The sequence below is a fragment of the Thunnus albacares genome, chromosome 11, assembly GCF_914725855.1.
Source record: "Thunnus albacares chromosome 11, fThuAlb1.1, whole genome shotgun sequence".
Taxonomy (NCBI): domain Eukaryota; kingdom Metazoa; phylum Chordata; class Actinopteri; order Scombriformes; family Scombridae; genus Thunnus; species Thunnus albacares.
Window position 1 is genome coordinate 23,778,227 of NC_058116.1, and position 27,289 is coordinate 23,805,515.

The 27,289-nt window shown below is 39.8% G+C and overlaps 2 protein-coding genes across 5 annotated transcripts in view; both read right to left on the bottom strand.

Moving 5' to 3' along the window:
- Positions 1–19,612, bottom strand: part of epb41l5 (erythrocyte membrane protein band 4.1 like 5) — a 39,860-nt gene extending 20,248 nt beyond the window's left edge. For both annotated transcript variants that reach the window (XM_044365873.1, XM_044365872.1), the window contains exons 1-12: positions 19,418–19,612; positions 17,638–17,853; positions 10,855–10,959; positions 9,738–9,780; positions 9,413–9,491; positions 8,969–9,013; positions 7,598–7,650; positions 4,460–4,580; positions 3,864–3,951; positions 3,563–3,651; positions 3,382–3,451; positions 355–524 (exon numbers count right to left, since the gene is read on the bottom strand). In XM_044365873.1, coding sequence (XP_044221808.1) covers positions 355–524; positions 3,382–3,451; positions 3,563–3,651; positions 3,864–3,951; positions 4,460–4,580; positions 7,598–7,650; positions 8,969–9,013; positions 9,413–9,491; positions 9,738–9,780; positions 10,855–10,959; positions 17,638–17,817 — 1,043 coding nt within the window. In that variant the 5' untranslated portion in view covers positions 17,818–17,853; positions 19,418–19,612. The remainder of the gene's footprint in view (positions 1–354; positions 525–3,381; positions 3,452–3,562; positions 3,652–3,863; positions 3,952–4,459; positions 4,581–7,597; positions 7,651–8,968; positions 9,014–9,412; positions 9,492–9,737; positions 9,781–10,854; positions 10,960–17,637; positions 17,854–19,417) is intronic.
- A 2,088-nt stretch (positions 19,613–21,700) lies between these two features.
- ptpn4a (protein tyrosine phosphatase non-receptor type 4a) overlaps positions 21,701–27,289 on the bottom strand; it is an 82,304-nt gene continuing 76,715 nt past the window's right edge. For all 3 annotated transcript variants that reach the window (XM_044365167.1, XM_044365169.1, XM_044365168.1), the window contains exon 27: positions 21,701–27,233. In XM_044365167.1, coding sequence (XP_044221102.1) covers positions 26,817–27,233 — 417 coding nt within the window. In that variant the 3' untranslated portion in view covers positions 21,701–26,816. The remainder of the gene's footprint in view (positions 27,234–27,289) is intronic.

The following is a 27,289-nucleotide window of genomic DNA, read 5'->3' on the forward strand; positions in this document are numbered from 1 at the left end:
ATCATGTAAACATTTTTCAACAGTAGCCTTCTCTTTGCTACACCACCATACAGCTGAGACTGGTGAATGCTATTTTATAGGCACTGTAAGCACTCTCACCTGTACGGCTTCAGACATACTGAAATGTTGTGCCGCAGGGCTGAACATTATTAGGCAAAACTCATTCCCAACAAAAACTTGTGTTCTTACTGTTGCCGTGGGCATAAAGTTTATTTTGTAAATCTAAAAAAATTGCCAGAAAAAAATTTAAGCCCTCTGTATTTGATACCAAAGGATATTGGAACACTTATGTACTCAGTCTGCCTAAAAAAAAAAAAAAAAGTGCCTGATCTTTCAAGTACATCCATCTGTTACCTATATCTGAAGCGTGATCCCATGCGTATGAAACCAGAGCGTGCAGAGTTCTTTTGTACCGGCCCTCTCAGCCTAAAGAAAGCATGATGTTCCACCGCACACTTCCAGAGGTGCTTACAGGCCTTGGGGTGGTCCATCCTGAAGACAAAGGTGTGCTCTTGTTCTTTGCCCTGGAGAAAGTTGGTGTGGGGTTAGATTTGATTGGTACAGAGGAGAGGAACATACAACATGTACTGTTAATACTGGACATCTCCGGTCAGAATGCAACAGTGGCACAGTTTTTGTATCATGCTCCACTCAGGTATAAAAGATCAAATTCAACACAAACTGAACAGTCATTTGAAACTCCTTCAGTGCTAACATTTTCAGTAAAAACAAAACTAATGTGCTAGCTCCTACTTGTGGAAGGAGGCTGATATGTAAAGAATGAATGGCTGCACTACAGTGTGCAGGTGCTGACTCATTAATCTGATTTCTCATTGTGGCCTAGATAAAAGCCTCCCTGGCACCACAGCCAGTAACGAAACTAGCGCTGGAGCCGTTCCAGTGTCACAGTCATATTTTTTTTTGTACAGTTCTTTGTTTCCCTCTTTTCATTGGTTTTCAGGAATACTTCTTGTCTTCCACAAATGCACCAAAACACAGGGATTAAACTATATCCAGCTCAAAAGAGACCCTGCCCTGACCATCTCTCCCAAAGCTGGAAAACACCCCCACAGACTTTTACACAAATTAAAATGACAAACCAAGATTTGTACAGAGTGCCAAGTCCACAAAGCACTTGCAGTTTTCTTTTTTAAATACTTTTAATGAAGTTCTAAACCAGCTAGGAAAACCTCTAAATAAAAACTGGTGAATTTAAAACACCCATGACTGCCTGGTTAACTTCAACAATTCTCACTTGTAACAGGTTGGTTTTTATAAAGCCCTTCAAAATTTCAACAAGGATGGCTCCCTAACTCGACCTAGCCACAGTAAATTCAGCAATGTCTTGCATCTTTACTGTTCAGCTGACAAGGTAACATGTCACTCATACCATCTGATCCCAGGTCCTCTCATACCCTTTTATGTCTAAAGTAGGACCTGACCACTGCGGTGAACTCGAAACCAAGACTTGGTTCAAGTTAGAGATGCAACAATTACTCAAGTAATCGATTATTCCATTGAAATAAATCGCCAGCTGTTTTGATCATGGATTAATCGTTTTAGCCGAGCAAAAATGCCAAAAATTCTCTGGTTGAGCTTCTCAAATGTGGAGATTTGCTGCTTTTTTGTCATATATGAAAGTAAAATTAATATTTTTGGGTTTTGGACTGTTGTTAGGACAACACAAGACACTTCACTATTTTCTGACAACTCATAGACTAAATCACTAATCAAGAAAATAAAGATAAATAATTGATAATGAAAATAATTCTTAGCCCTAGTTCCACTTGGGTCCTCTGGTTTTTAGGGAGTTGAATCTTCCCAAAGACCTCTAAAAGTAATGCTCAAAACCACATTTAATACCCAAACAGAGAAAGAAGCAAACAAAAGCCAGACAAACTGTGCATTCTGTGACATTATTATTAGTCACCTGTTTGTAGAACTTTTTTTTTGACAATGGGACATGACCATTTCACTTCCTCCATCTGATGTTACATAGAGAAGACAAGATTTACTCTCTAAATAACCAACAACTCTCAATGCAATGAAGCTCTGACAAGATTCACAACCAGTTCTCGCTCTGCTGGTTTCTTCAATGAAGCCGCTGCTGTATGTGTGACAGACAAGCATCTTGTTAGAGAATCCAGGTATGTACAGTAAATTCCTGTGGTGACAAGACTAGCATACAGTATATAACAGCTGAAGACAGAGTTAGGAGGCTAGAACTATGTGTGTGTGTGTGTGTGTGTGTGTGTGTGTGTGTGTGTGTGTGTGTGTGTGTGTGTGTGTGTGTGTAGGAGACTGGTGCATACCAGAAATACCAGAGGGGGCAGGCTTCTTTATTAACCTCACACACAGACCTCCGGGATGGACAAAAACAACCTCTCCTGCTCTCTCATATACACTAGCCTCTGGGTACTACAATACCAAGTCTTGTTTCATTTTGATTTGGAATAAACCTCTTTTAGGCCTTGGGCACTACTTCAAACAAAAGGTTTTCAGAGGACTATTCCTTTTATTAAGAAACAAACAAAAGAAAGCTCTGTATGTTTTTTACATGAGACAAGCCATCTCAAAAATGACTCGCACGGTCTGAGACTAGAAAGCGAGAGAAGGAAGTCATGAAGATCAGATCTGTGGTTTTACATCTATTTGTTTAAAGTTGTAAATAATGTGGTGGATTGCAGCTGTAGTCAGTTTGGATTCACAGGGGTACTGTGGTGTGTATGTTTACGATTGTTGCACATGCTTTTGTTGTTTCAGCTCAGTGCACAATCAAACAAAATCTGTGCGTATGTAGACATAATTTGTCATATATTCACCAATATTTGAGTAAATGGAACATACTGAACATACAGATGGAAGACAGAAAAGTTGATACTGCTATAGGAGTGATTTGAGAAGTCCCTATGCACATTTAATGTACTTTTTTTTTTGGTCATGAAACTGTGTCAATATTGGAATCCACTGGAACGACCTTAAATCCAATCTGACTGAACCATTTATGAACTATTTGAGCCTGGTAAATGTTTGATACGTGCATAAGATGGTTAGGTGCTCTTTCAAATTTCTTCACAACCCCACACCAGCATAGAAACTACCACAGTGCTTATGATACAAACCATAATTAACTGCAATGAAATGGTAATACACTGCGGTGTGGTGTTCATTTTTATGGTCCTGACTGCAACAGGAACAAAGTGAGGGAAGTACAGTACATCCATAATAATTATGAGGTGCTGTGTATAGGGAGTACTGAGATTGGGTCATTAATATACTGATTTCAAGAGTGATTACTATGAGAGATTGAACGTACGTTCTGCATTTTCAACATCACACCATATGGCGAGTATCTGAGTGTGTGTGTGTGCTCATGTTCACCTGTTCATCATCCTCCACTACCACAAGAGTCAGTTTGCTCTTCTTGAAGTCCAGACGAGTGATCTTGGGCCTAAAACAGCAAGAAAGAAAACAAAACGTACACACAGGAAGGAATGAAAATTCAAAAGCTGCGTCTACAAGGCATTTAACAGTTCATTACATGAGGTCATAACCAACATACCAGAAGAAGAGCCCGATCTTGGTTTCTCCTTCAAACACCAGAACTCCAGTGGGTGTCAAACCCAGACTGTACTCATTTCCATCTCGTGCCTGCAGGGCAGAAATGGAAACGAAGATGGATGAGGAAAAGAAAAGGAAAGAAAAAAAGAGACATCAAATAAGACAACACAATGACTGTGTAACATGTTTATGTTGTTATACACATTCACTCTACTCCCTGTCTTTCATTAAGTGCACTTCCTGTTTGAAATCCCAGCTAGGATACTGGTATGCAAGAGTGTGTGTGTTTGTGTGTCAATTACCTTGACCATATGCATGTCCACTCCATACATTTCTAACCATTTTGCTTTATTCAGGTAGTTGATCTCAGCTTGCGCAGGTGTCTGACCCCTGAAGAAGAGGAGGGAAAACTGGCGATAATATTCTTTCAAGCAAATGCCTACCACTATTAGGTTAGCAGTTGTTAACAGGTATGACTAAGGCTACAGGAAGCTGTAGCTACATTGCAATAAAAGCCTTACAATGGTTGGCCAATGGAAAGCTTTAATTGTGAGGCAGTGATGGGAAATGTTACAGTATGTTAGCATGAACAAAAACAACTTCAGCTCCAAGCTGAGAGGATGAAAATAGTTTGCCACCAGTATTATTGTTGGAGATTAGCGGGCACTTGGTTACAGTTAGAGGGAAAAAAGTGGTGTTGAAGGCAATAAGCTATACTATAATATTACTGCAGTGTTACTGGTAAGTGTCCAGGCCCAAACCTGTACAGCACACAGACTACAGAATAAAGCAGATTTCTACTATCTGTGGTCATTTTTTAAATACATTCCTCCTCATTAACATTCGGTTTAACTGACCGTCCAAAGGTACAGTAGTTTAGTTACAATGAAAAGCTCACCTGCACTCTTTCCATGCGTTGTATATAGCCAGCTCCACATCCTCTGTCTGGTTGGGGATGAAGCGAAATTCTGACACCAGGTCCAGACTATGTTCTAATGGGTCACAATCACCTAGCTCAGCTGAAAACACACAGACACACACATATTTATCAGTTCATGGTGTGAGCAACTTATAAAGTCATCAATAGTTCCCTGTACTGTGCATTTAACTGGTTAACTGTTAGTTAGAGACAGTATATATAATGGTATGTGCCCCAAGGAGACAGAATACACGATCAGAAACACTTTTATATATAATAAAAAAACTACAACCTTCAAGAAGTTCCCAATGATTGCAACAGCTATTTGATACTATGTGAATAAAAAGAAAATAACAAACAAACGCTCCCCAAATGTCACCACACAAAACCTTGTGTAGCATCAGCTCAGGGACTGATGGGTATATCTCATCTGTTTCTGGACATGAGGTCATAGATTTTATCAGGTGAAAAAAAAAGAGAAAAAGGCAAGAAAAACATAAATAATCACTAGGTGAAAAAGAAAATAACGTGTTCAGAACAAGACAAAGTGAAAAAATCTTATCTCTGGAAGTGTAGTCGAGGTTTCCATCCAAATCTCTTTTACCACAATTTCAGAAAATTGATAAAAGAAAATGTGAATTAATGTGCGTTTCTAAGCACTACAGTTTTGTGAATATTAGTAGTTTTTTGTGGTGCTGATTCTCCTATCGGGTGCAGTAAACCACAAAAAGAAGATGGTGCAACACAGTGATGTAAGTAATAGTGACAGTCAAAGCTGAAGTGATGGAAAATGTGATACAAATCCCAGTGATGAAGAGCATAATGGACAGCAGAAATGGAGAGAGCAGCCAACATCACAGCTTCTTGCTTTTGGAAAGGTTTTGACAGCCCTGTGTCAGTTGCCCAGAGATGAAGAAGAGCTTAGGGACATTTAAGTCACATGCCTCCTGTACCGCACCATTAATTTGCTAAATCTGTTTCCATCGCACTCTGTCGCATTTACTTTTATCAATACATCAACTTTTCCACTTCATTCAAGCGTAAAAACTTTTTTTTGCCATATTTTGACTTTTCCAAATTTCCAGCCTTTTCACTCACGGTTTTTTATGCGCAAATAGAAAAACTGCATAAAAAAAAGGGTGGATGAAACCCATCTAATGTTTAGCTAGTCCAGCTGTGAGTAAAGCCTCAGGATGTAGAGGAGAGAAAATATAATTTTATCCTCTCTTTATCCTGGTAAATGTCTGTGGACCAACAACATAACTCTGAAAAAAATGGAAGATAAAGAGAGAAAGCTCAACTGAAGTAGAGAGAAGAGAAGACAGAAAGGGAGCTGGATTAGGGGGCCTCTGAAGAGGATGGAGCACTAATGAGCTGGCATTTACCCCACAGTGACTGTGTGTGTGTGTGTGTGTGTGTGTGTGTGTGTGTGTGTGTGTGTGTGTGTGTGTGTGTGGGTGTGTTTCCAAGAGTTTGGTTTGTGCACGCAATCCCATTCCATAGACATCTCCACCAACTCAACCTTTGTTCCTCTGAAGCAGCATTCTTCATATTGCAGGTAAACATTGTCGATTTAACCATTAAAACCATTAACTGTAAATATGCGTAGTCTAAAAGGTATGGGCTCTTTGCTGCTCAACATTTGGTGACAGAGACTGCTCCACTAGTGCATTCCTAAATGTACTGTATGAAGCTAATGAAACATTAATTTCCCTGAAGTGGACACTAGACTGTCACACTCTTACTTTAAACTTCCAAAATAAGCAAATATTGCCAGAAAACAGGTGACATTATTCCTTACACAGATATATGACTGATGTTACCTTGAAGACTTAATGGAGGCAAGAAGTACAGTAGCAGCAGAGATGTCACAAACAAATTTAAAAGTCTACAAAGAGTTTCTCTTTCTTTAGTCAAAGAGTTAAGATGAATTACCCTTGGATCCAGGATCATCTAAATACGTTCTCTAATTTCCACTAAATTTCTGATAATTCTCTAGTTTCAACTTCTTAAATGCGAATATTTTCTGTTTTTTTAGTAACCTGAATATCTTTGGGTAGTGAACAGTTGGCAGGGGCAACCAAAGACATTTTGAGGTTGCACCTTGAGCTTTAGGGAACTAATTGATATTTTTCACCATTTTCTGACATTTTACAGACCAATCGATAACCGAGAAAATAATCAACACATAAAGTGATAATGAAAATAATCCTTTAGTTGCAGGCCTAAACATATGATTGCACCAGCAAAGGCAGGGAAGAAGAAGGCTGCAAGCCAATAAACATGATGTAAACAATGTAGGTTTCAAAATGGTCAAAAAAACAAAAACAAACATCATTGCTAATGTTTCATGAGGAAGGAAGTGCATTCAACAGGTTTGTTAGACCTCAAGAATACACACAATTCGTTTTGGTGGCTAGCGCTGCATGTAAACATAAACTTTGGGTACCTTGAATGCAGAGGAGCAATGGTTCTTAATGTTATATGTCACATGTGTCTGCAATCTCACGCTGTTGTTAGTCAAAGCTACACTACTCCTTGATTTGCAATCTTATTGTAGTGGAGGGGTTAATGTGCCTCTGTGACCATGTTGCCAGGAGTGAAGGGTCACCCAGAGCAGATGGTGATTCACAAAGACAATCATGACTGGTTCAAAAAGATCAAAAATACATTTGTGGACCAGGGAACAGAAGGTTCCACTCCTGCAGCCGGGCTAGTGAGTGCATGGTGATGTCAGGTGAGCGTTTGGTGAGACACAGCTCAAATGAGATGTGGGGACATTGTTTTATAGGCTCACCGGTTATAAAGTAATTGTAGAGGTTGGCAGCAATGCCTGTTGGGAATATGGGTGGGTTGGAACAGATTTAAGCTAAAGCTAATAAGCTAAATAAGAATTTAGTCACTGCAGCTAACTAACTAACTACATGTGTGCTACACAGGCCTTTTGGGGTCCTGTGCAACCAAGACAGTACATGTCTCAATTCTGCAAAGCAGTGTATGCTGCAAATAAAGCCCCCCCCCACACAAACAATGGACAAACAATGGCAGCTGTTACAGAGGTGATCCCAATTATCAAAAACATGGTGTGAGAGATTCCTGGAGACCTGCTGAGCTTACCTTGTAGTGAGAAGGCAGCCAACTCCACCGCTGTTTCAAATGGACATTCTAGCCTGAAAATACATGACATGTTAAGAGTCAGTCACAGCTAATTTAATGAAGCTAAAACACTGGCATAAGACAGTCAAATTTCTCTCTGACTCCCAGTGAGACCTACTGGTCTCTACCACATCCTGTTAGTATTTAGCCAAACATGACTCTGACTACTGACACAACATGTCATCATGTATGAAAAAATGTTAATTAATACACAAAATTCTCAACAGGAAAAACAACTGATAAAGAAAGATATATTGTTTTGTTCAAGTGATTTGCAAGTTAGTTGTGAGAAAAAATAGAATAAATAATAAGATAGCAGGGCTACTTTATTATGACAAACGCATTAGTCAGCAAAAATTAATGTCCAAGTGGCCAGTAAAAAGTTCAGGCCAGTGATGAGTTGGCTATTTGGGCCAGCGGTTGAGAAAAAAGTTGAATTGTTAGTGTTTCTAAGCTTACTCTCTGTTCCTGTCTGCTCTGACATTGGCTCTGTGAGTGTCGGCTCTAGCCTAGGTGGTGCCCTGGTCAAGGTCTGTGCAACAATATGTCTACTGACTGATCATCCGAGCGTGCTCAGTATCAGCTTCGATCACCTGATACGTCATAATTACCGTGGGAGAAAATATTCTAGGAAATAAGTAACCTATATTTAAAATGTATGTTATTAAAATTCTATTGCCTAGTTGACTACTGAAGTTTTAAACTGTTGGTACAAGCATATAAATAAATCATTTTTTGGAATTAGTTTCTATGACTTAAATTATTTGTAGGACATTATTATGAACACAACTTGACAGCTGTGGCTGCTTGTTAATTGATAGCGCATCACATTGCTGCTGGCGTCGGTGTTTTATCTCTATTATTGTCTATTCAGGTTGACCGCATTTGGGATCGGGTCTAATTATCCTCGGATCTATCCTCTAGACCCCTAGCAGAAATCATTACTTGTTTTTTTCTTTCTAACTCTCTGCTGTCGTGCATCCCTACAGTACTTTAGTGCCCCAAACACTTGCCTGTACTGCCTAAACCAGCAGCCGGCTCTGGGATCACTCTGATCTACACTTCCAATTACTTATGCATACAGTAATCGCTACAACTGCTGGGAGCATCTAAACTGTTACATATGTAGCTGGTGAGCCCTTGTCAGGTCTCTTTAATGATATGGCGAGTATGATAATAGAGAAACATCAGCCTTAATTTAATTGATCTGTCTATCTTTGTTAATGAATATTTATTTGGAGTACTGTGACACCAAGAAAGAGTTTTTTTCTGTATACATTACTTCACTGGAGGTGGATGGTATTTAAATTGAAATGCAGGAAAATGACTTACTTTCCACTGAGGATGTCTTGCTTTAACTGTAACACAAATAGGTATCTGAAAGAAGAACAAAATGATACTGTTAAATGTGGTGATGTGGTGAACCTTAATGAAATATAATGACAGAAACAACCAACTGGTAGCAAGGAACACTGGATCAATGGGCAAATATCTGACAAAATGCTTACTACAATGCTTAAGTAGTAGCTGATTCATGAGTTTGAGTAAGCAGGAGTCCTGCATGTACTTAGTCAGCTCACTTCATTCACTTTATTCATATATTTACTCACACACACCAAAGGAACAACCTACTTATTTTTAAACCTATGTATTACAAATCTCTTCTAGCAGATTAACAAAATAAACAGCCAGAAACCCCCGTTACACAGGGGTTTTTAAACATGTGAACATAAAGAGTAAATTAGCTAGAAAGTTCACGTGTATGTCTTAACTCACCTGGTGAGCTCCTCGTGTAGGTTGTTCGGTTCTGAGGAGTAGAACTTAACTCTCATGTGAAGGCAGTATGGTGGGCCAACTAACAAGAGATTTCAAAATAATAGTTTAGTGTGAATGTTATTAAACTTTATAATCATATACTACATATCGTAAGAAGTAGCTGAGAAAGGGTAAAAAATAAAATGTAGTAAACTTGTCTTAAAGAACAGATGCACCACAAGCACACAGACACACACTAAATATACAGAAGTGTACAGAGAAATGTACTTTACAGGATGATGTATGTGAAGTGTGAGAGGAGTATGTGGGACCTCTGTATACTTACTTTTCACTTGCTTTTTGATACTTTTTGTAACGTCGATCCAATGCTGAAACAAAATGAAGATGGTAACAACTTAAAAAAAAAACACAACAGCTCCAACAATGCAGAGACAAGTTACTTTCACATTTGAGCTTTCACGTCTGTTTCTCCACAAGGATTAAAGTATTACAAATATTTATGTCATTAAGATGTGTTCAACTGAATGAATGAACAAAAACTTAAGTCCAGGAGGTCTTTTGTCAAGATGTATGCACGCATGCGCGCAAACATACACACCAAAGTCAGTCTTCTGTTCTGTGCTGTAATTCTTCTTAGAAGTTCAGGCTCTATGAGGCATGAACAATGTCAAGGAGGGTTGGTGGTGTGTGTGTGTGTGTGTGTGTGTGTGTGTGTAAATTAGAGAGAGCGAGTCAGAGAGATAACAGAGGAACTCTAGTCTCCTCTCCCCCACATTCCTGGTTACAGCCCTCCCTCTCTCTCTCTCCCTCCCTCCCTCTCAACTTCAGCTCCCTCTCCAACCCTTTTGACTCTCCACCTCCACCCCTCTCCTATGTGTCCCTCCCTTCTGCTACATCAGTCCTTCAACCAGTTCTCCCTCCTTCCATGGCCTTCACAGAGTATCAGTGTGAAGGAACAGGGTCACTGGCAGACCGGTAACTTAAAACGGTTTGTCTCGGAGCACAGCCTGACTCCCAGAGCTGACAAGAGTCCCATAACCAATCCCTTTAGCCCATTCACTGAAAGGGGAAACGTCCCTGCCTCAAGATTTACTTCAAATGAGCGAATAGTGATTTGGACTGAAATCTGATGAGAAAACTACTTGAAACACTTCAAGCAGGAAGCAAAAGTACCAACGACATACATTCACAATTCTGATTATTTCACTACAGTAAATATTGTGATGAATTAATTACCAGTATCAACAATCACAGGGACATAAGTGCATTGCAGGGTATTTTTGATCATATTTATTTGTCCCTCATGTTTCCATATTGTCTAGGAGCCAATTTTCTCGATCATTAATTGTGGAAAAAAACAACAAAAAAAAAGAGGCTACCTGCGGTATGGCATGAAAACAAACAAAAAAACAAACAAACAAAAAGAAGTAAGGATCTCTTACCGGCACTTGTGCCGAGTCCATGAAGCGCAGTCCAAAGTAGTCTTTCTCTACAATGTCCAGATGGTACATGATCTGGTCAAACAGCTCCTCACCTTTGGCTTTTTTCTGATAATGGAAGCACATAAACAAACAAATACAGGACTTCAATAGCGACAATTTTTCTGGGCAACACAGTCATTAAAAACTACAGAGCTGTTATCTAGTGATGGTGTTTAATTGGGCTTAAAAAAAACCCCAGACATTCACAGTGAGAATCTTGATACTCATGAATATGGTCGTGTATTGTCCACACTAATATTGGATGAGGATGCAAAGGAAATCTCAGGAAGGTTAATGTATCAAAAGAGTCCTGAAGAAAATGTGATTCAAAAGGTTACATTAGGAATCTGCTATATGATTTTGCTGCTCTTGTTGACAATTTTTCTTCCATCATAAATGAGATCTTCTGAAAGAACTAAAGCAGGGTTAATAAAAAAGTTTACATTTGATTTGTCTGAAGAGGCACTTAAAAACATTGAAACTCTTCTTCTTCTCTAAAATGTTGCTTTGAGTGCAGTGTTCTGTGTTTGGTTTAACTTTCCATGCTCTGAGTTGTGTTTTATGAATTTAAATACAGGTCTGAGAAAAATATTAACGCGAGTACAAAAACTTTGAATAGGTGCCGTCCTTTCTAACAAGGCCGTACCAGTTACTGCCTGGGTTCTGCCTGGGACTGGGAGATCTCTACCTCACATGTGCACTCACACTCACTCGCTCTCTCTCTCTCACACACACATACACACACACACACACACACACACACACAGGCGTCCGTCTTCCAAACCCCAACATGAGGCACAGCGACAGGGTTGCCATGGTAACGGGGGCTAAAGTGCCCCAGACGCCCAGGAGCTGAGGGAAGTGGGGTAGCTGGACACATAATGTGATCATCTGACTCTGTTAGGAAAAAGACACCGTCCAAGATAAGTCTGCAGCTGCATTTCTTCCTCCTGTCTTAATTTTTTTCCCCCCCTCTATCTTTTCTCTCTGATCAGTATTTTTTTTAATCTATCTTTGTTCTTGTACTGAAATGAGATTTAACTCTTTTTTTTTCCCCCTCACAGCAGCTACAGTAGTAAAAATATTTTCAACAATCTTCCTGAGAATCAGAAGGGTATTAGTCAACCACAACATCTCTAATTTATTGCCTCTTTAAGCCATCATGTGAAACATCAACAAGTCAGGAAAAAGTATTTGCACACTGAATTATAGCTCCCAAAGTCTTTTTCATCATTGACTGAAAAAAGGCAACATTTCAGCCTTACAGGATCTTCATCAGGCTAACGGCTGACGTGACGGAGAGCGAGACATATAGACACCAAATTAGTTACGTCATGCCAACGTCATCACAAAGACGGTTTCTGGCAACCATCGACACATGATCAGCTCGTTAACCGTGACTGAAGAAGGTCACAAAAATAGTCCCCACAACGGTATATATCTAAAAAATGCCCCTATGTTAATTTTTCAAAATGTTTTTAAACAACATTGTATGACCAAATAACAAAACATTATCAATTCCAAAAGAAGGAAAAAAAGGGGGGAGCAGTCACATTTAACTATTCAAAACCACTCCAATACATATTCCTAATCTCCTTAGTCTAACCGTTAGTGTCACTCTGAAAGATTAAACCGATCGATCTATCAAAAAAATAAATAAATAATGTTGTAAATCAATCGAGTAACAGGTCAAGGGCTGAGGCTACAGGAGGAGAAGTTTACAGAAAAGACTTTATATCAAAATCCTGCTAAATAATGCTAGAAAAATGATAGAGTTGCTGTTGGTAGTGCTTAAATAAAATAATGGAGTGTTATCAGAGCAACATAAAAACAAACACTGAGGATTTTTATATGCTTATTGAAAAGTTGCACTGACCACTGTAACTCCTGTGCCACCAGGTGAACAACACACAACTACACAGCCTCTTTGTAGCTCTTTTTTTCAAATGAACATGAATGAAGACTGTTTCTGTCTTTCTATAAAAGACATATTTGATGCATACTGTATGCAAATCACACAACTCAGTTCACCGAGCTATAACGGCGGACCCCATGCTTTTATGTTTGCAGCTCTACCTTCAACTGCTTATAGTTTACTTCTTTGACTTCTAAAAAAAAAGGTTCATTTAAGTGATAGGGACCATGGGTGCCGTAGAGGTTTCCCCTGCGTCTCCTACATGCGCACACTCACAGTCCAAGAGAGCTCCTGGGCAGCTCAGGGGGGGCTGGCCCCATGCTAGTTGGCATAGCTGACAAGGCATACCGCACCCCTACAGTACCCTGGGAGTGAGAGTACAAAGGACTCATTGTGAATGTGTGTGTGTGCATGTCTCTGTGTGTGTGTGTGTGTGTGTGTGTGTGTGTGAGCGCAAGGCCTTGTTATAGTGCCTGCAGTATTGTTCAGCTGTTTGTGGTCTTTCTGCCTGCGAGCATACGGTTCTGTCTCTCAGCCGCTGTGTCCTGATCTACTGCTGTGCAAAAGTGCGTTAAACCAAGAAGAAGTGCGGTAATGCATCGGTTTTCAAGAGCCAAACCACAATGGATGAGACAAGCAGAAGTCTAGTGGATTATAAGAAGGAAAATCATGCTGTTTGGTGGATGTTTTTATGCACTTAACTGTACTGTAAACACACTTAAAATGGGAAAAAAAACGGGAATAACAACCTTAACCTCTAATTTCAGGCCCATTCCCCATTGCACTGTAAACTAGAAGTTAAAGAAACCTTCTGCCTCACCTCACATGCCCATTTAAGTACTTTGTGTGACTCTGCAGATACCAAACTCATCTAGTACAGGGACACAAGGTGACCACAAGCTTCAAAACTTGCTTTGAATTATCGCAGACTAGCCACAAGATTTAAATGTTCTCCAGAGAGTCCTGACTCCATCATGACTGTACTTTACAACAACGATGCTGCATCTCACAGGCACGGTTCAACCATGGCTATATTAAAAAATTGGCGGGGGGTATCTAAACATGGCTGCACGTTCACCCTCATGAAAGCTGCTCAACCAATGCATAGACCTATTTCTATTTGATAATGTAACTAAAGTAAACTAAAATGGAGAGTAAGGGGTGAAAGATCAAAACAAAAGGCAGAGAGGTATAGAAATGAAATGGAAGGAATGTGAATGTGAAGGCTTTGTGGATTTATGTATGGTCGTTGGTCATGGATGCGGGCAAACAGAGGTATCCTAGGAGACAACTTTGGGTGGCCTTACATATTAGTGACACATACACACAGTTGGAAAGCCAGTAAAGCATATGAATGGGCCCTATTCAGTTTTAGATTATGCCTTTTTTTTATTTACAACCACTTGAACATCTTAAAAGAAAAACAAACTGCGGGGGTCCCCCCCCAAATTTCTGCCAGCTGGAGTTGCCTTGACAACTATTTAGCAGACACCTGGTAGTATAGAAACCATATGATGGAACCAAATGCTTAACTGTGTAACAAAAGTCTTATTGAGCCAAAAAGAGGCAAAAACATTTTTATGTGTTTTGCAGAACAATGTGAAGTAAGACAAAAGATCTGCACACTGTCCTGATAGAGTGAAACGTTGCTCTGTTCATTTAAATGTCGCTGGGAGCCATCAGTTAAATATGGAAATATCTTTTGTCTGGCCTTTGTCTTAAGTTTGCTTTTTGATCCAGCACCTGCCTGGAAAAGTTTTTTTTGGATGTGCACACTCCACATTCAGGTTGTCTTTTGCAGAACATTACATTATTAACTCAAACTACAACAAAGCTATAGTCTGTAATTGACGACCAAATTGTGTGCAATTTTTTTTAATAGATATAATCGCTCCTCCTCCATCATTGCTAGAGACATATGTTATACGTAACGCAAAGACAGACTGTCAGCAAAAGGCTGTAATGTGCACAGTTAACTTTTTTCCCCCCTTTCCAGAGTCTGTTTAACTAAATGATAAGTCTGGCAAATGATAAGTCTGGCAAATGATAAGTCTGGCAGAAAAGCAGATAGTGGGAAGCTGCAATGTTTCCCTGCAACGTTTCTACTACTATCACAAGATTTGTTCTGTATGTTCACACTGGTCCTTCAGTGTTCTTCATGTTACCCAGCTAACAGAGCTTAGGAACAGTGGCTGTTTCTTCTAGCACAACAAAGATAAACAACGACTTGAAATTAGTCTAAATTAGAAACTCCAAGTCACACACACACACACACACACACACACACACACACAAAAAAAATCATTCAACAAGGCTTTGATGAACAGTCGAGTTCTTATTTTATTTATTCTTATTTTTCCTGCACTGCTTCTAGCAAATGTGGCAGACCCTCACCCACGACTTCAGGAAAGCCAAAAACGCTGAGCATTAAATTTTTCTGAATGGTGATGCAAATGTGCTGCCTTAACAAAGTGTTCCCTCCCAGTTTCAGTAGGCACTACAGTATCTGTTGACACAGGCAGGCTTTAGCCTGATGAAAGGAAAGAAAACTGACACAACAGAGAAGAAAAACCTTTGATTATATCTGATTAACGTTGAAGGAGAAACTCGTTTCAACCAGACTTACGACATCCGAGTGGGACTGCCTGTTTTTAAAGATGTAAGGGAAGCTGCAGTAAAGGAAGAGCTGAGCTAAACGAGGGATATTAAGGAATATAGTGAGCTCATATCCATCAAGTGTTGTCTGAGTTTATTTTCTAATATCATTTTCGTAACCGTCTTTAACTAAAATGAGTCGTTTTATCGATGTCTTATCCTCACTTCTTCCTTGGTTGTGTTGAAATACTGTTGGTGATGTTGACATTAGTGTGATGGATGTCCAGAGGGCAAAGCGTTCAAACAGAGCAAAGCGCCAAACAGTAGCAGAGATACAGCTGGATGATGAGACAGAAGGGGAAACACACAAAAAAAGACAATTATGAAAGCTAACACAAAGCCAGGTTCCTCCAGGAATGCGTCAAGAAATCCGAGAGATTTTAAGGCATGAAAGTAAACTTCAATAGAATCCATCAATAAAATAAGGAACAAAAAAAAAAAAAAAAAATCACAGCTAACAAAACCGACACTGGGAAAGAAAAGGTGGTCCAAGCAGATGACACTGAACTAGAAGAAACACTTAATAAGAATCCAACCTCTCTATGCACACAACGCTCAGCTGACAGAAAGGGTTTAAATGAAAAGGATTTTCAGATCTTACATTTAGACTCTAAGCTGAAAAACGGTGTGACATCACTGGTGAGACGTGCTGAATGAAATATGTTTACACATTCTTGTTTACTGAGCCGGTAAGGAATTCTGAAATGCTGGTTGATTTGTTTTCATTCACCAAGTCTTAGTATCACTGCTCGGTCTCAGGCATAAAATCGGAATGATCTCCTTTCACTTTTAGGAAAATAAACAAAACCGGAAAAGGAAGAGAGTTTTTTTGTGGTTGTATAAAAGTGAATCTGGAGACAATGACATGACGGATGTAGTAATAATGCCAGACAATAATCTCTTCAGCACATAATCTTTATAATTTACGCCAGACGGCTCAATTTCAAGATTAGATTAAGTCGTACAGGATCCTTAGATACCCGACTAGCCTCACTGGAAAGCTGCAGGTTTGACACCTTGAATGCACAAGAAACACAAACTCAATGTCCAGGGAGAATAAAAATCAATCACCTGGAATAAAATATCCAGATATTCATGCCCTCAGCTCTAAAATGACACTAAAATGTTACACACAAGTGTAAAACAACAGCATGTTTTTTGACTCAGGAGTATCACTGGGTGTGTGTTTGTCTCTATAAGAAGTCATAGACTGAGAAACAAATAGAATAACATGAGAAAGAGGGAAGCAAGAAGAAGAAGAGAAAGATTTGGTGCCTGTGGGAGAAAGAGGGACAGAAGAGGAGAGGTTCTGCTCTGTGTCCACTCAGTGATGAGCCCTACGTGTCATGTGATGCTGTCATGTGATTAAGCGTATTCTCCAGAGAGGATCATGGAATTACAGGTAATCAGCAACACTACTGCACACGCCCACACATGTACATAAGCTTGAAAGACTGCTCTACTGACACAGCTACACTTTGGTCACTGGAGCAGCTCTTTTACTTTCTCTTTCAGCAGACAGACACTGAAACTATTAACCCAGACAGCGATTATTACTCCTAGAATGTATTTATGAGCCAAATCTCCTTTTACAGCTACAAAAAGCTCTGCTGGAATGTTTTTGAAGTTTGCTAATGTGTTGAAAATCCCAACATTTTACCAGTAATCATTACAACACTATCCTGCTAACCAGCTGCTTGTTTACTCTCAAACTAATTTTATTGCAATATCTATCTAATTCAAAAGTAAGGCTGCAACTAACGATTATTTTCACTATCGACTGATCTGTTGATTACTTTCTCGATTAATGAATTAGTTGTTTAGTCTACAAAATGTCAGAAACATTGAAAAAATGTCATTTTCCAAAAGCAACAACAACCCAAACATATTCATTTTACTGTCATAGAAATCAGAAAATATTCACATTTGAGAAGCTGAAACCAAAGAATTTGGACATTTTTTTCTTAAAGAATGACTCCAAACGATTAATCGATAACCAAAATAGTTGGCAACTAATCAATTTATCAACTAATCGTTGCAGCTCTAAAGTCCAAATGTTGTGACACTCTGCTGTTCACAAGTATAGAAGAATGTGCAAATGACCTAGCTGATGATCACTGGGAACAACAAATAAGCAAAACCCGACAGGCTCAAACTCTCTGGGTCCTCCTTACCGGCAGGTCAACACTGACGTCCGTCCCGTCCAACAAGGATACACGGCAGGTGATGATAGACTTTGCATCCCCAGCAGCAGGGATGTGCGTCGTGGCACGCTGGGCCTCCCGTAACCGGGCTTTCTCTGCATGTTTCCGGATGGAGCGTCGCCCCAGCGTCCTGCGCAGGAAACTCAGCATGATGGGGGGGGGAGAGGGAGGGTCAAACTACCACACCTGTGAGGAGACAGGGAAGAGAGACAAACAAGTCTTAATTTTCTATTTGTAAACTGAACAGGCCTTCGGAAATGTTACATATTTATAACATGGTGGACAACAGGTGTATACTAGTGCCAACTAAATTGTTGCTCCATCAGATTGTAGGTTATTATGTCAGCTGACATGTAGAAAGTTATCCACCATGAATAACTGACTCAGACTGGAATAGCATTACTTGTGGTTCATATTATCATAAATATTGTCATAATTAGGCTCTTATTTAATATTTTGGGTTCAGATGCTGAACCTAACCACTATTTATTTGTCTAATTTGGTTATGTTAGCTTTGCAATGTTACCTCTGGCTGTTACCCGACAGCTGACGTCAGAGGTGAGTCTTTTTGTTTGTTTTCTAAGTGAATATTTTGGTGGTTTTTGGGAATAATTTGTGACACAATAAAACCTAACCAAACCAGAGGCAACTAGGACAGTGGTTACCATCTTTTGCTTTTAGATATTTTATTACAAAAATGAAACCAATAACCAAAATAGTCATACAATCTGTCATTGTGTTACTTATAAATGGGATTATGGTGAAAATAAACGATTCCCCCTTTATGCTGGGGACCCCTGGAACCCCCCAAAAGGATCCTGTGGGGTCCCAGGACCCCACTTTGAGAGCCACAGGACTAGAATATATGTTGACTATCCAACTTTTGTCAACTTAGCAAGTTAAAAACCTGATGAAACATCACTGGATATCACTTATTATCAGCTGGGTAGAAGAGGAATCAATATATGGAGTTGACCAGTAACCCTAACGCATGCTTGTCGCTATCTCACAGGTTAATGCTTCATATATTATTAACAGTAACGGTATGTGGTTGAATATACTATAATTTCAGTGCTAAAATGTTACAATAACATAGCAAACGTTAATATAGCAAGAGTAACAACACCTGCCTGGCGATAACGTTATTGAAAAACACTTATATTGAACGATAATTAAGCAAAAAAAAACACATAAAACTAAACCAAAACAAAATAAGGATAAAAGTGTGAGAGGTCGTTAATGATATTACACTAATTAACGCTAAATGACTGAAAAAGTTAGCTAGTAGTTAGCTAGTTTAACGGTTACTTCAAGGATGTTTGCTCGGTGGCGTTAATTGTGGTTTCAGGTCAGCCAGGAGAGGAAACCGCTGAGATGGACTAGCTTAGCTCCAAGAAAACCTCAAATATTAAAAACGCGTCAGAAAACAAGTAGGATATTTGCTGGAAACATTTTAGCAAAACAAAACAATCAGTTTAATCCTTCGCTTCACTTGTAGCCAGCTACGGCCCCGAAGTACCTGGTGTAAAGCAGAAAGCAACAGGTGTGCGCTCGATTTCAACGCAAGAGCTAACCGTTAGCGGTTGCTCGCCTAGTATACTTCAGGCTCCGACCGTACAAGCGAGGTCCAGTGCAGCAAAACAAACGCCGCCTCTAGCTCTAATGCAAGCTGGATCCGACAAACACTTGCTCCGTGTAACAACAGCCACTTGTGGATCCGAGGAGGAGGTGTGGATGAAGGGATACTTACAGAAACCTCCTCGTATGGGGAATTCACCGCGAAAGCACGTCCGCTTGCATTGCAGACGACTAAACGGCAACGTCGTACACTTCCATGGTTTGTTAAATTGTCCCTCTATTCCTTCTGATTTTCTACTGCGGGATAATTTTCTCTCCCAGGTCCCAACAAAAAAAAAAAGTAGGAGGCAAAGCTCTCCTCAGGATGTGACGTCAGGATAAATCCCTAACAAAAACTTGATTAGCATTTTTAAAGCGACACACGTTTTCTGAACTGGTGTAGTCTAATTAAACTTCTCGTACATGGTATTATGTTCTCACCTAAAAAAAACAAAAAAAAACACACACTTAATTATACTTACATCTGGTAGTTTGCATTCAATGTTTTCAATTATTATGTGTAATGTGTTAAAACAAGGCCAGAGAAAACAAACTGCTATACTTTTGTATAATCAAATATGTAAATAACCACACATTCATGAAATAGTTGTAGTGTTGCTGTTTCAAACTTCCAGTGGTAGAAAATTGGCCTTCTCATTCATTTTCTGGTTTTCAAGCAAACTTTATAGTCTCCCACTTCCATTTGACAAAGGCACCACCCTCTGGATACTTTGGGAATTAAAAAAAAAGTGTATAAATGTGTCCCAAAAGACAACCAGAAGAGCTGTGGTGCATTTAGGTTTCAGGGGTCATTAAGCATTTATTGTGTACAGAGGCAGTGTTTTAAGTTCCTGCCCCATCAGCAAGTATTTAAAAAAAAATATTTTAAGTGTCATTTTGAAGCATACTGAACATAGACTCTGCTTTGAAGTGTATCCTGACCTCTCTCTGCTTATTTTAGATTTTTTCATTCTGACAGTCTGAAGCACATCGGTTCATAATTGTGTGCGTTGGAAGCTTTGCCATCAATAAAACCCCAAATCTGAATCTTTATGGTGCAAGAATGGGATGATCAGCTGTACTAAAATGTATACATGCATGTTTTTGGCTGTTTCCTCTTTGAAATGTCTGGTTACGCTGCCTACAAAATGCACTGTCTTAATAATCTCATCCTAATGAAGTAAGCCTATCATATAGTGATATACAACACAACTGTACTGTAAAAATGATGGAAAGTACAGTATGGAGACTGTATTATATTGTGTGGGCTGCATGTACAGTAGTGTTACAACTGTGTGCCTGTGATCCTCCTTTCAGGAAGTACAGTAGCATGCATGCATCTTTTATCTGCTTTGGGGGCTTTAATGCACAGTAATAGCTACCGCTGTGGCCTCTGTGAGTACTCTAATCTATAAATATCTATAAATCTTGGGCTTAAAATACTATTATAAAAGGAGATGGTAGATCCAAAGTGCCTTATCCATCACTTCATCTCACATTATCATAAATCTTTAAGGTTTAAGGCTTATTGCAAGACAGCGCAGAGTTGTCTGTTAGGCAATTTATTTTCCTAGAAAATCCTATTTTCACAGTGTATCTTATTCTTTCTTTTTGGACAGCCACTATAGTATAAAAAGTGTTTTTGCCATTTGATCTGGAGTTTGATATTGCAGAGATTGAGCTCTTTGGCCACCTCGTGACAAGTTGCTTCACTTAACTGTTAAATCTAACAAATTTAAAAAGGCTAAATATGTTAAAAAATAAGTGATTCTGGTCATCCTAACATTGCCAAACCTCACTTTTACAGTGTGGAAAAGCAAGGTGATCTGAAGCCACGTCTCCATGCTTCGACAGACAAGCTTTAATTGTTCACAATCAAGCTTATAGACATGTCCAAAGCACCGTAAAACCATGATACCAGAAAGAAACAAGCAACTGAGAACAAAAGTTGTTTTTTTTTTATGACACAGGTAGGAGTTAACCAAGGGTATATAAGGTAAAACATTTCTTATTATTTTGTGTTTCATTATATATACACTCGCTGTTATAGATAACGTTTCAAATAAAAACAAATTTTTTTTGAAATAGCAGTCTTGAAATACACACCATTTGTGTCACATTTGAATCATCCAAATGAGAAAAAAAAAAAAAAAATTAAAAACAAAAAAATATTTCTGCTCACAAATGATTTTCCCTTTTATTTTAAAGATTTTTTTTTCATATACAACATTGTATTTACATGGTCTAGTATTATTTACACAAAATTAACAAGTGGCACTGTGTAGTTAGGAGTTCTTTTCTTTTTCTTGTTCCCTACAGGTGTCTTTATTTTAAAACAAAATAAAAAAAAAATGATAAATTAAAAAAAAAAAAAGGAACAACTCATTTTTTTAACAATGTCTCCAACTTTTTTAAAAATTTTTTCAGTAGCACTACCTGCCACTCAGCCTTCTACAAAGTGCTGTCCTTTCCCTACCCAACTAGAACTGTTTTCATCTTTGCAAAAATACAACTCGACTAACCCGAACCCTCCCTATTTCTGGTCCCCTCCATGCTACCTTTGATCAGTACCCTAAACGCACCAATTATGTGTCAACGACAAAACACTTTGAACACAGACAGCTCGTTGCTGGACATTTTGTGCAGATGGAAACTCTTGGCAGCCCTGATTGATCAATTATTAACTTTTCTCTGCAGGGCCAGTGTTTTATTTTCTCGTTAGAAATTGCCAAGGTTTTTTGAACTTATTATTGATGCCGCTATCAGGAGGGCTTCGATGTTAATTAATTTAAATTTGGTGGTAATTTGATTTAGTTGGCCCTGCTGCTGAATACAAAAATTGCTGGAAAAGAAGCCACTGGGTGTTGAATGGTGTTTCTTTTGATTACAACCTCATACATGTAGAGTCTGCAATGTATTTGTAACTGTCAATATAAATGTTTAAACCAGTTATTCGGTAAGTCATTCACTGGCTAGCCTCAGTTTGTCCCCCCTGTGGAGAACAAGCTTGTTTGATACTGCGCTACTGTACCAGTGGTATTCTGCTCAGATGTGTCATTTGCCTGGAGGCCATGCAGAGAGAGTGGGATCCATGAACAGAGTTGGAAATAAGTACTCAACATGTCAACATGTTTTTCATTTAACATATTTCCAGTGCAGCTATTCATATGAAATTAAGACCAGACATTGGTATTGACTCAATAAGACAACACAGCTAAAGAAATCATAACATTGCAATCAATAAAAGTTATGTGGATTAAACTGGAATGACACAGGAAAACAAAGTATTGAACACGCAGTAAGAAAAAGCACTGAACCATGTAATTTCACTAATTAGTCCTCTAACCTGTGCTGATTAGAATCAGCTGGGTTAGTGCATGTGGCTGTTAGTACTTCCACTCTTTTAAAAAAGGGTTTGCCATCTGCGAATCCATCATTTCTTACCGAGCATTCATGCAAGAGGTAGAGGCAAGGAGCTCTCTCAAGACTTTCGCAACAAGATTGTTGAGCAACAGAGGAATGGCACAGGTTACTGCCTTATTTCTCAACTCCTAAATGTTCCCGTAAGAACCGCTGGTGCCGTTAACCACAAGTGGAAGAAGCATCACTCCACTGTCAACCGGCCAAGCACAGGAGCTCCTCGCAAGATTGCTGACTGGGCAGTAAGTAAAGAAGAGTGGCCCGAGATCCAAGGACCATTAGAGAAGGGCTCCAGAATGACCTGGAAGAAGCAGGTAATGCACTCCACTCCGGTACTGAAGACACGTTGAGGCTCGTTTGAAGTTTGCGGCACAACATTTGGAGAAGTGTGGTGAGACGAGACACCAATTGAAGTTCTTGGCAATAATACTACGCGCCATGTTTGGAGGAGAAATGGTTCTGCATGACCCTGTAAGTCCCATACCTACAATGGAGTTCAGAGATGGAAGCATTATGGTATAGGGGCTGTTTCTTCTTCTCATGGTACCGGCAGAATCTAAATTGTCGAAGGAAACATGAATGGAGCTGTACATCGGGATATTCTTGAGATGAATCTGTTGCCATCCACCAGGACAATGAGGATGAGATGCGGGTGGACCCTCCAACAGGACAACAATCCAAAACATACTGCAAAGGAGACTCACAACTGGTTCAAGAGAAAGAAAATAAAGGTGTTGGAATTACCCGATCAATCACCCGACTTGAACTTAACAGAACATTTGTAGAAGCAACTGAAGATTCACCAGCAGCCCCCCCCCCACCCCCCCGAATCCTCAACATTTGAAGACTGTCTGTTTAAAAGAATGGGCCAAAACCGCCCCTGGACAATGTGAGAGATTAGTGTCTTCATACAGGAAGCGTCTTGAAGCCGTCATTGCAAACAAAGGCTTCTCCACCGAGTATTGAATACATTTCAGTTAGCGTGTTCAATACTTTTTTTTCCAGTGTCATTCCAATTTAACGCACATAACTATATTTATTTTTTTATTATTATGACTTCTACACACACTTCTGTGTTATGTTGAGTTAACACCAATGTCTGGTCTTAACATGTGAATAGCTGCACTGGAAATATGTTTACTGAAAAAAAAAAAAATGTTGACGTGTTAAATACATTTTCCCCCCACTGTATAATGATATAAAAGGGACATCTGGGGAAGAACAATGAGAACGGACTGTGGATGTTGCGTGGGCTCTACTGAAATGACTGATGTTGCCTGAGAGAAGGAGTTAAGCAGACTTTTGCGAGAGGACTGCAATACAGAGGAGATTTTAAAAAAAAAAAAAAAAAAAAAAGAGTGAAGAGGAAAGCAGTTTCTGGGCTCTTCTTGATCCCACCTCTACATGTGGCCAAAGTACAGTATGATTCAGCTGTTAAAAAGGGAGGTATGGTTTGAAATGTTGTTTCGCAGGCAAAGATTCAGCCTGGTTCTTAGGACAGTCCTACAAAAAAAAAAAAAAAACTCTCCAAGAGCGCTCCGTCCGCATTTCTTTAGACAAAACTTGAGATCAGGTTAGATTAGGTTTGTGGCATTATGTCACAACCTTTCATTCCAGTTAACGGACAAGCAGGCTTTAACCAGACAGCTAAAACAATGTTAGAAATGGCGGCGGAAGGAGTGGTACACAGAGAGAGATAGATAAAGACAGAAATCTGAATACGCAAACACACTCTCTCTCTCTCTCTCTCTCTCACACACACACACACACACACACGCAGCAGTAGGTTTATCCAGCAGAATCCACTGAAAGAGCCGATGACAGCAGGTACTGAAGCAGCCGATAAGAAAAATATATCTCAAATTATGACGAGGCTACACTCCATACTGCTTTTGAAAAGTACAATGACAAAGTAGCCTGTACTCGGACAAAGAAAAAGATAACAAGCAACCTGATGCTGGGTTTTGTGAATTCAAAATACAAGTCAGACATCATCATCATCATTTAGTCACTTATCACCCATAACATTATCCCGTAACATCATCATTATCTCGGCTTTTAAAAACAACATGTGCCTTTTTAAAATGACGAAGTACCATTGGAAAAGATCAAATAAAAAAAAAACAAAAAGTATTGGTTGAATGTTCTGTTTGGGCTGCTTCTTTGAACTGTCAGCTGTTCAGACAACATGGAAAATAATTAAACAGCAAGGGTTCGTTTAAAGCTCTGCTCCAGTGACCTCTGGACCCCACTGAAAAAAAAGAATTCCTTGAGGAAATTTCCTCTGAAATGCAAATTATTAGTCTTACAAAATGTAATGCTGGGGTCACATGATTGCTTGCACAAACAGGTGACAGTAAAGTCCACCAATCTCAACTGCAAACGTGTAAACAGGGACGTAAGGTTTGCTCCAATTTACAAAATCCAAATGTCTTGACCCTCTGGATATTTAAAGAAAAAAAAAAAAAATAAGTGGGGAGGTCAGTGGAGGGAGCCGTTTAAGTTCTGTTTTTACCATTTGCACAAAGGTTGAGATCAGTTCACTGTCAACTCTGTCAACAAAGCAAGCAAATTTTCTAAAAAAAAAAATTGGGGGAAAAAATGTATTGCATGAAGCTACTAGCAGATTTCAATCACTTACTTAATGTCTGTTGAACAGTATGACCCCTATTTGTTTCTCAGGTTCTATCATAACGACCTGTTGCAAAGCATGGAAGAAATATCTGGGTTGTACGACGGCGGTCATTCAGATGATGGAAGCCACAGCTGTTTGCTGTCAGTGTCTGGTTCAAGGACACTTCAGCAGGGAGGATGCTTCAAGACCTGGGGACACTCTCTTCCCTGCTCTGTCCTTTGCAAATAAACGGCAGGTTTGATTTAAACACTGAACGGACTGCGTATGAATTTGAAGAGAGAAGGGAACTGACCTCAGCCTTGTTTCCTAGCTTCATCAGCCACAACAGCTGGGAAACAGCTTAGATTGTAACTCAGTGAGGTCGTGTGTTTACCGAGCCCTCTCTTTTATGACAACGTCTTTGTTCTCGTGTTGAAACGACCGTGCCGTCGAGCGACGTGAGAGTTAATATCAAATAATCGATGCTGAAAAGTTTCGATGGGAGATTTGCGATAACGCAGCGACAGTAGCTGCTGTGACGAGCACGAAAAAGTGAAAGAGAGGTGCCCAGTGAACACAGGCCCTGAGGATTGTAAACCAGTTATGTTCTTCTACCACGCCAAAACAATGGCCACTTCAGAGTATGTGTGTCTGTAAGCTCAAAAACACAGCACAAAGCAGGATAAAGTATCCAACTTGCCACAGCATTGAACAAGAGGTGAGACACAAAGTGCTTTCGGCTGTCCATCTGTCAGTCTGTGCTGTCAGAAACTTAGACAAGAAAGCTGAGAAAGATAAAATCAAGTACAATAAATTAAATCACTGTTTTTTTTTTGTTTTTTTTTCTCCACAAAAAGCAAAAGAAATAAAGAAGTAGTTAGAAGAAGAGGAATCACACTACTTTACTACCTAAAATTTAATCAGGAAAGCATGAAGCTCTAGACTCATACAAACAAACATACAACTTTTTTTTTTTTTGTTCAGTGGACAGGGTTTGACACAAACTAAAACACAATAAATACTCTTTCTGAGGAACAAAAGATAAGGTATATCTCTTTATCAGCTAAAAGGACACTAAAAAAAGGCAGGTCCGTCTGGCAGACTCGCTCAGAAGGGGACAGGGCGACCCTTTTGGGAGAGGGGAAAAAAAAGGGGGGGGTGAGGGGGGAGCTTTTCATCCGTGGGGGGAGCCCTTCCCCTTCGTACTTATGGCACTACAGCAATTCCCCATCCACATTTTATTCTCTCATACTTTTATCTTTTCATTCTTTGTATACTTTTTTTCATTACCCTGAACATACAATATCCTCTAATGGTACCTAGTCAACACAGCTGGATTTCTTTTTTAAATTCTAGTTTGTCCTTGATTTTCACGTGTGTGTTTGTCTTTTAGTTTTTTTTCCATTTTTGTCAGCATAAAGTGCAACAGTGCTTTTGTTCTCTCCTCCGGCCACCTGGCCTCCTCCTGGTAACCCCTGATGACCCCGAGGGTCAAACGTCACGGGTTAGCAGGATCGGGGTCAGGGTTCGCGCTGGTCTCGCTGGTCACGCTAGTGGCGCTAGCGACGCTCGGCTCCTCCACCTCCTCCTCTTCTTCCTCCTCCTCCTCCTCCTCCTCCTCCTCCCCCTCTTCTGTCACTTCTCCAACGTCTAGCACCTCCACCTCTTCGTCGTCGTCGTCCTCTTCGTCCAGACCTCCTTCCAGCAACTCCGCCGCGACGGCCGCCTCCCCGTCCTCCGCCGCCGCCGCTGTCTCTTCTTTCTCTTCTCCTGCTTTCTGCTGTTCCTTCTTCTCCTCCTCCCCCCGCTCCTCATCCACCTTTTCTCTCTGCTGGTAGAGGGTGATCTTGAGTGGTTTGACCAGACCCTCTTCATAGACTTTCAGGATAGCCTCACATACAAAGCGGTACTGACTCTGATGGAGAGAGAGAGAGAGAAAGAGAGAGAGAGAGAGAGAGATTTTAGCTGATG